The following is a 9,878-nucleotide window of genomic DNA, read 5'->3' on the forward strand; positions in this document are numbered from 1 at the left end:
ATACACTGTATATTAATCTTTTTGTCCATCCTCCCCTGGAAGATACATATGTATTTAAATGCTAACCAGACAGTTAACATCCAATTACATTATGATTTTCCTGCCTTTAAAGGTGGGGGATAGGCCACAGGATGAGCTTCATTTCGGAGAAAAGTGGTTCCATGGAAAGTTAGAAGGAGGTAGAAAGACTGCCATAGAATTGCTGAATGAATATAGTTACCTTGGCGATGGGACCTTCCTGGTTAGGGAGAGTGATACCTTCATCGGAGACTTCTCACTCTCATTTTGGTAAAACTGATGATTATTATTATATTTAAGTTTTGAAGACATACCATATGTTGTTAATTTCATGACAATGTAATTTAAATGAGTCACTACATTATGTTTAAAGAATTATTTATACACATGACATTGTAGTGCATGGATTTTAGTTTACAGAAGTAATAGTATTAAGACAGGCATTTATGAGTTTGATGGAGCCCAGCAGAAGTTATTTTTATCAAAACTATTATATCAATTGGAATATAAATAATCCAAAGAAGGTGTTGCGCGCCTCATGTTAATTTTCCTAACGGTGTTTCATGAAAGATCGAAAAATTTAAGTTATTCAAATATATGATCAAACCAATTGGAACATACATGTATGTCTTGATTCAATAATGTTTTAAAATAAGTTTAAAAGACATGTATTGACAAAATCAGCCAAAATATTTCGAGTTTTAATCGAGCAATAAGCGATTTATATGATTTTTAGCGTTGAAATGGAGGGATATCCCTGAATTTTAGAAAAACTGCCTCTGTGAAACAAAATAGATTTAGCATGAAAATGTTCTTCGAGTTTTCCTCTAAAAAACTGTCGCTTTGAAATTTTGTTTCACGAGGGCATTTTTTGGTAAATTTTAAAAAATCTAAACAACTTCACTAGTATTATTTTCAACTTCACCTGTATGTTAATTTTCCTTAGTAATGTATGATCTACTGCACAGTTCAGTGGATAAGGTCGTCGACTCTTAAATGTAAAGATGTTTTCTATTTTTAAAACAACCAGGTTCGACTCCCTCACGAACACATTTTTTTTGGTTCATTTTACGTTTTTCATCTAGAGATTTTTTTTCTTAATTGTAACACGCTTCTAGTTTTTATAATTGTTTCATGTTAAATCTCTGTTTATTACCATGTGCCAAGTTTGAAATAAGTGTCCAACCTGGACACTGTGTAGTTTGTGAACAGGACTATCAACAAACACGCCGAATACAGCATGCAGTACCTGTGTTTTAATAGTCAAGGTTGCTAATGAGAACTTGACAATGTATGTTTTTCTGAATGAAAGTTGTTGACAAAGGCATGGTGCCTTTTACGAAAAACCGTTGTGAACTTTGCAAAGCTTTGGAAGAAAAACTTTAAGGTAAATAACTGTTAAACAGTTTGAGTTTATATGTATTCCAGTAGCAAATTGCTATGTTGAATCAATTTTTACAGGTGCATGTACTTCAAATAATGTTGAACTTTATTAATGCGTATTAAACTTCCCATATTTTGTTTTGTGGCCAGAGTCATGTACAGTTGCCAATTGTTGGTTGTAGAAAATAATACATACGAGTATAAGAGCTTTTGGACTGTAGTAGTATAGAATATTGAATATTTGATACACTCGTAACATGTAACAGTATACATTGTATCTGATATTCAGAAAAAAGAAGACAATTTAATTTTCACGATTTCAAAAATTTTCTTTAGACTACATGTATAATGTATTGACACATAAAATGTATTAGGCTTGTCAATAGTTCTGGGGAATCCTTTAGGTATTTAAATGGCAAATACGCAATGAGTATAAATATGAATGAAGGTCAGTTCTACGTCACAAGTGCTGACACGGAGCTCCGATTAGGGAAAATTCCCGCTTCGGTGCAACACCCTCTTTCCTTTATCAGAATATGTTTCATTGGCCACTGTTAATCCAAAACTTTGTAAACTGGCAACCAATATATGAAATTTTGTATTTTTCAGGAGAAGAAATGCAGTGGAACACTGTCGGATTAAATCTAAACAAGATATGGGCCAAGTCAAATATTACTTAATAGAGACAACATTGTTTGACAGTCTGTATGATTTAATTACTTACTACCGTCAAGTGCCCCTAAGGAGCCCCAATTTTGTGATGAAGTTGACTGAACCAGTGCCTCAGTTGAAGAGTCATGAAGACAAAGAATGGTACCACGATAACCTTAGTCGTGCCTCTGCAGAAGATATGCTGAAGAGGATTCCTAGTGACGGGGCATTTCTAATCAGGCGGGGTCAATCAGGAGACAGCTATGCTATCTCATTCAGGTAATACATGCACTAAAACAAATGTTACAGTTTTTCTATTAGATATTCTAAAATTTTCACTATCCTGTGAGTTTTTATTCGCCCATCATAGATCATGGATGGGTCATATTATGGTATGGCACAGTGCATCTGTCACCACCTAGTTGGCCAGATTAAGGCTAGGATCATCAAACTAGTTATGCATGTTTCCAATGTGTAGACAAAGGAAGCCTATTATTATATCCCCCGCAACAAGTTGTGGGGGGGTATACTGGAATCGGGTTGTCCGTCTGTAGACGCAATGGTTTCTGGGCTCTAAAGCATTATCCTTTCCACCTACCGTCACCATATCATACATATGGACTACCCAATGGGATGAAGATGTTCCCTATCGATTTTGGGGTCCAAAGGTCAAGTGCACTGGACATTAAAGTAGCAATATGGTTTCCGGGCTCTAAAGCGTTATCCTTTCCACCTACAGTCACCATATCATACTACCCATGGGATGAAGATGTTCCCTATCGATTTTGGGGTCAAAAGGTCAAAGGTCATATGCACTGGACATCGAAGTAGCAATATGGTTCGGTTTGTCATGCCATTTGTTTTTTACACTCAGAAAAGAGGTAGTTTATACTTATTACAGAGCTGCCAACCCTCACGATTTTAGCGTAAGGCTTACGATTTTAGGGCCAAAAATACGCCGTACGATTTCACTATATATCTTCCAATTTTCGCTTAGTTGACATTTCAAAAGTTTTAGAGCTGTCTGTCATTGGTTTTTACTTTTATAATAAACAAGCCATAGTCGTTACTACATTTGTTTGCATAGTCTATATATATACAAAACCTCGATCATTTTAATGCTTTGAAATAAACAATATGGCAGCTGCTACTAAACGTAAGACATGCATTGATCCAGAAATTCAAAGAACAATATGCAAGTAAACATCTATTCGTTTCAAAGTCAGAAAGTGGGAGTTTGTATGCTAAGTGTGCAATCTGTTTGACAAACTTTAACATTTTTCACGGCGGGGAAAATAACATAAAATGATTTGCCAGAATAATAAAAGATGTATAAAATTTGACTTTCTGCAGTTGTAAAATCATTTAATGCTTGCCAATTAGTATGTCTAAATTCATTAAATTTGGATTTGAAATATGCCTAAAATTGCTCAGGTTACATATTTATTCATAAAAGTTCTCCAGCGGCCCCTGCCTTACTATTTTCCATTTCATAATGTTGGCAGCTCTGCTATTACCAACACCCTTTGGGAGATTGGGGTAAGCGGGGGGTATTCTTAGTGAGCATTGCTCACAGTATACAGTTATTGACTGGGTTCGAGGACAACAGCTGTTTTGTTTGACCCTCGAACGGGTCTGTTGCCCGAAGCCGTAGGCTGAGGGCAACCGCTCCGTTCGAGGGTCAAACAAAACAGCTGTTGTCCGAGGACCCAGTTAATAACTGTTTTGTTATACACCTTCATTTTTTAGGTTGTTTTTACGAGGTGCACATGGTTTGTTGACTTTAAACGGGACAGTGTGATTACATACATTTATCACTGATTCCACTAGTTTAAAAGAAAACATACCCAATATCCTAATTGATAATTATATTTTTCGTGTATCTGCTCTGCTTTTCATCTAATAAATTCCGTATTTCATCACCAGTCAAATCAGTGAACCTTGCAATTACATAAACAAATCAGCAGACCCAAGAATCATATGACTTGCGTATAACCGCTTTAACACGAATAAAATAAAAATAAGTAAACTTCATCTTATACAATTGATTCTAGAAATGATGAACAAATATTTTTTTTATGTTCTTGCTGTCCCTACTTTGAAGAATTAATTGAATTTCATCTTCCGTTGTTGTCGCAAAATATGGATCCGCTACTTTGTTCTTTGAACATCTGAAGGCCTCAGGTACCAGACTACCATTTCTCTTTATCCAAACGGCACGAAAAGATAACTCGAGTTAGCGCCATATGACGTCATCGGTCAACAGTCTTTTTTAACAGTCGATTTTAACAGTTGATTTTAACAGTTCCCGGTCCAACAGTCGCCAGAACAGTCGATATGTTGGACTTTTTTTGTAAGGAGTTATATAGGAACTGTTTTATAGGGATATAACAATACCTCTTGTTTTTCAACGTCATGGTTAGAATCATAGAGAGCATATTCTCAGCCCTAGGGCTGTTTGCAATCCTCATTAAATGAATAAAGCATTAAATTAGATAGAATCACCATTCTTTATACACATGCTTCCAATGATGAGAGGAAGAAGCCTATTGGTTTTTTAAGGTTGAAGGTGAAGGCCAAACTTACATAGGTAATTTTGTAGGCACAAAACAAGATGAAGGAATATACTTATTGAACTATCTTCGATGGGTTGTATTGTATTATGGTGAGAGGAAGACGTTTGTCAACTCTCACAATCAAAGTTCAAGGTCATTTGAATGTGGATCCATTCTACTGTGTTACTGATTGTATTGGATTGGTGTATTTACAGTGGGAGCTTTTTTCTTGTTGTTAGGTCATCTTAGTCGCTCAGGTTTACAGTGTTTTCTTAATTTTGAGCTCACTGGGATGAATTGTCCAAAGAGCTTTTGTCATGACCCTGGAGTTGACATCACACTTGAAGGAATAAACTTTAACCTTGGCTACACCTTTTCAACCAAGGAGGATAGGACTTTGAGGTTCCACATATAATGCCTCATGCCAGGCCTATCATAGGATATCAAAACTTTTGACCTAGTGATCTTGGACTTTAACTTACTTTTCAAAGACTTTTAACCTTTTGAACTGAAGGGGATAGGTTAAGTAAAGTCACACTTCCCAATGAGCTATGTTGTCTTCTGACAACTCTTGTTGAGAAAATTAAAGGTTGTTTTATTTTGTCAGTTTTGTGTAATACATGATTTGTCCATCTAACTCCTCCCATAGTCTTTAAGTAAGGACCTTCTTATTATACCCCCCGCAACAAGTTGGTGGGGGTAATACTGGAATCGGGTTGTCCGTCTGTCTGTCCGTCCGTCTGTAGACGCAATGGTTTCCGGGCTCTAAAGCATTATCCTTTCCACCTACCGTAACCATATCATATATATGGACTACCCATGGGATGAAGATGTTCCCTATCGATTTTGGGGTCCAAAGGTCAAGCGCACTGGACATCGAAGTAGCAATATGGTTTCCGGGCTCTAAAGCGTTATCCTTTCCACCTACAGTCACCATATCATACATATGGACTACCCATGGGATGAAGATGTTCCCTATCGATTTTGGGGTCAAAGGGTCAAAGGTCACGTGCACTGGACATCGAAGTAGCAATATGGTTCGGTTTGTCATGCCATTTGTTTTTTACACTCAGAAAAGAGGTAGTTTATACCTATTACCAACACTCTTTGGGAGATTGGGGTGAGCGGGGGGTATTCTTAGTGAGCATTGCTCACAGTACCTTTTGTTTTACACAGTCTGTGTATTTGTATGGGTATTGAAGATGTGCATGTAGCAAGGATTTTTATTTTATAAAGGAAATTACAAGTGTCAAACTTAGTTGGTTTTGAGGAAATATTACATAGATAGTTCTGTCTAATTCCTCCCACAGTTTTCAAAAGAGGACCCTCTTATTTTATAGAATGTTTGTATGCATATTAAAGTTGTGCATATGGCAAGGATTTTGATTTTCTTCAATTTTATAGAAAATGATAGGTTCTTGAACTTGTCAGTTTTGAGGAAATATCATAAAGTATTTACATGGATTTTCCATTTAACTACCCTCAGTTTTAAAGCCAAAGCCTTTGTAATCAACTTGAAGATGTGCATATTGCAAAGGTTTTGATTCTCAACAATTTTCTTTGTTGTTTTGAAAAACTTACAAGTTGTTTAAATTAGATAATTTTGAGGAAGTATTTTACCGAGCTCTTGTTTTGTCTTTTTACCTTTTTAAGCTAGGCACTTTTATTCATACGATGCAAAAAATGTATGTCACAGCCTGATGATTGCTGATATTACCTTGAGTAAAGTTCTACAACTCATGGTTTAAGAACAACCATGAGCTTGTGATGGATGTATTATATACTAGGGGTGTGTATTGCTCAAGATTTTCCGATACGATACGATACAATATTTTCTGATGCGATATCCGATATATTGGATTTTCAATGTAGTTAAGCATTTTCTGAAGTAAAATATCAAAAATTAAAAAAATGAAGTGGTTTAATATATTTTATTTCATAACAAAACAAACAATGACAATTAAAGTCTGAGGAAACTCCAATGTCACAATGTAAAAGCGAGGATTAAAGTCTGAGGCATCTCTGATGTGTCACAATGTAAAAGCGAGGATTAAAGTCTGAGGAATCTCCGTTGTGTCACAATGTGAAAACAGGGATTAAAGTCTGAGGAATCTCCGATGTGTCACAATGTAAAAGCGGGGATTAAAGTCTGAGGAATCTCCGATGTGTCACAATGTAAAAGCAGGGATTAAGATCTGAGGAATCTCCGATGTGTCACAATGTAAAAGCGGGGATTAAAGTCTGAGGAATCTCCGATGTGTCACAGTGTAAAAGCGGGATTAAAGTCCGAGGAATCACTGATGTCACAATGTAAAAGCGGGTATTAAAGGGACTGGTTCACGACTTTTGAACAAAATATTTTTTTTATTTTTGATGTGAAACATTAAAAATATAACTCATTTAATGTTGTCAGCCAATATTTTGACCTGCTGAATGCAAGAATAAAAGCAATATTTTAGCCTTAAATCTGTGTTATGTAAACAAAGACTCAAGTCTTTTTATGTAAACAAACAAACCAGGGAAATATCAATTTTGTAATATAACGCATCTTAATTTTGCATGATCACAAATTTTAACTTTTAGATGACACATTTTACCCGAAGACTGCTTGAAATGTGAAAGATATAATAAACTTTGATCGATATCCATTTCTTCTGCAAATTTTGTAAACAATAACATACCGCAATCTTTGTTTACAAAACAATAATGAACTCTCTAAAATGAACTTCTGTGATAATGTATAACCTTAACTTTTATGTGAAATCATTTGAACACATTAGGCAGTAGACTCTGCATGGTCATTAAAAGTGAAAAACAAAATTTTGGGGAAAATCGTGAGTCAGTCCCTTTAAAGTCTGAGGATTCGTGTTCCTGTTAGAAACCATTTTTAAATTATGAACTTTGATCCTGACTATTAAAAGGGCTATTTTTAACCCGACATTATATTGTATCGTCGAAACACCGTATCGTAGATCGCTGGACAGGCGTATACCGGTACATTACGATATATCAATATATTGATTCACCCCTATTATATACTGTTTCTATAGTACAACGTATGATCCAACTCAAGGGAAGGTCTCTGTTTTATATACATGATTAAGAACTAAAAATAACAGAATAATTTTTTGCGTAAAGTGAATCTTCAATTAAGGGCTATTCCAGAAATAAATACATGGGGGGGTCGGGAGGCACCTTTTGTATATACCAAGCACCCATAAAAAAAAAATAAAAAATTACCCCATGACCCATCAAATTAATAAACTCATTTTACAATGACCCATCTAATAAAAAAAAAAAAACTAACCAGACCCACCACAAAAATATTTTTAAAAATGAAAACGGTACAAATCTCGCGAGGTTTTCGGGACAGACATTCTAGTCAATGACGCGGTAATGCCTGTGCGACATTGTATCACAGTAGTTCTGAAGAAACGATGTCACATCAACAATCAAAGGCATCTATGGCGGGAATGTTGGAAAGATTGGGAGTCCAAACGATGCTATTATCATGAAATGGGTATGGATATGTTTTTCCACGAATCGTTCGTCTTCTAATGGGGCCCGCGCCCGGAGGCCTCTATATCACCATCACACCGACTGATAAATATAACGCATCGGTACCCTCGTATAAATCAACTAAGGTTTGCCTATTTTTATTAGAAAACGGAATACCTATTGGTTTCAAAATATTCCCAAAATCGATGCACTGTAAACTGTAATAATCTACAGAACAGAGTTCGCCGCCATCACGTCCAAAGGGACCCTACTAAACGCGCCTCTAATTTGAAGAGTGCCGTAATGGAAAGTTATGCGCTGCAAAGAGCGACAACTCGAATAGTTCTATGTTACTTCCGATTTCGAAAGCAGCATTTCGAAAGCACGTTTTCAATTTTCCCTCCGACATTTTGTAACCAACACGACAAGAGCGACAATAAAAATATTCTGAAAACTCAACACCCACGTGGCACAAAATAAAACAATAGAAACTACCCACTACCCATAATAAATATTTTTTTAACAGCCCAACCACGGACCAATTAAAATATGAAAAAATACAACCACCCACACAAAAAAATATCATTTGCCGCCTGACCCCTCCATTTGATCATTTCTGGAACAGCCCTAACTATAAAGCTCTTTCTTTTCTGTTTTAACAGCAAGTTCATAAAGCTTTCCTAAATGCCAATTTGTCTTGATGAAAATTCTACATGTGTTTTAAAAGCATGCAATATAAATTTTAGCTCACCTGAGCTGAAAACACTCGTGAGCTTTTCTGAATGCCTGTTGTCCGTCATCTGTCTGTCTGTAAACTTTTCACATTTTGAACTTTTTCTCCAGAACTACTGGGCCAATGCCAACCAAACTTGACCAATAGCATCCTTGGGTGAAGGGCTTTCAAGTGTTTTCAAATGAAGGGCCATACTCCCTTCAAAGGGGAGATAATTACAAAAATGCAAAAATAAGGTGGGGTCATTTGAAAATCTTCTCAAGAAACACTGAGCCAGAGTAGCTGAAATTTACTTGAAAGCTTCCTAACACATTGCAGATTCAAATTTGGTAAATTCATGACCCCCCCAGGGTAGGATGGGGCCGTAATAGGGGATCAAAGTTTTAAATACAAATATATAAAAAAAATCTTTAAAACCTTCATCTCAAGAATCACTGGGCCAGAAAAGTTTACATTTACATAAAGTCTTCCTTACATAGTACAGATTCAAGTTTGTTAAAATCATGGCCCCCAGGGGTAGGATGGGGCCCACAATAGGAGCTGAAAGTTTTACATACAAATATATAGGAAAAATCTTTACAAATCTCCTCAAGAACCATTGGGCCAAAGAAGTTTACATTTACATGAAAGCTTCCTGACATAGTGCAGATTCAAGTTTGTAAAAATCATGGTCCCTTGTGGTAGGTTTTATATGCGAATATATAGGGAAAATCTTTAAATATGGGCCAAGGTGACTCAGATGAGCTATGTGGCCCATGGGCCTCTTTCTATGTGAGTTACCTTCAATTACACGGAATTTTTGATGATGGTTTTAGGGCTGATGGAAAAATCAAACATTGTCGCATTGAGCTGGATGGAAGACTATTTGCAATTGGATCTGCTCAGTTTGAAAGTTTGATAGACTTGGTGAAATATTATGAGAAAAATCCCCTGTACAATAAAGTCAAACTAAAGATCGCGGTCAGCCAAACTCTTGTGGACACAAGAGGAGCGGTAAGTTCATCATCAGTTCTCGTTGTATGTTCAAAGGGACATGGAAT

General features: G+C 36.2%; 1 protein-coding gene across 11 annotated transcripts in view; it reads left to right on the forward strand.

Moving 5' to 3' along the window:
• LOC125648918 (1-phosphatidylinositol 4,5-bisphosphate phosphodiesterase gamma-1-like) overlaps nucleotides 1–9,878 on the forward strand; it is an 89,809-nt gene that overhangs the window by 51,556 nt on the left and 28,375 nt on the right. For all 11 annotated transcript variants that reach the window (XR_007360510.2, XM_048875964.2, XM_048876011.2 and 8 more), the window contains 3 exons: nucleotides 113–288; nucleotides 2,011–2,331; nucleotides 9,654–9,831. Coding sequence is in view for 10 of the 11 variants with exons in the window: in XM_048875964.2 (XP_048731921.1) it covers nucleotides 113–288; nucleotides 2,011–2,331; nucleotides 9,654–9,831 (675 nt within the window). In the remaining variant the exon portion in view is untranslated. The remainder of the gene's footprint in view (nucleotides 1–112; nucleotides 289–2,010; nucleotides 2,332–9,653; nucleotides 9,832–9,878) is intronic.

Source organism: Ostrea edulis, chromosome 1 (assembly GCF_947568905.1).
Source record: "Ostrea edulis chromosome 1, xbOstEdul1.1, whole genome shotgun sequence".
In the NCBI taxonomy this organism is placed as follows: Eukaryota; Metazoa; Mollusca; class Bivalvia; order Ostreida; family Ostreidae; genus Ostrea; species Ostrea edulis.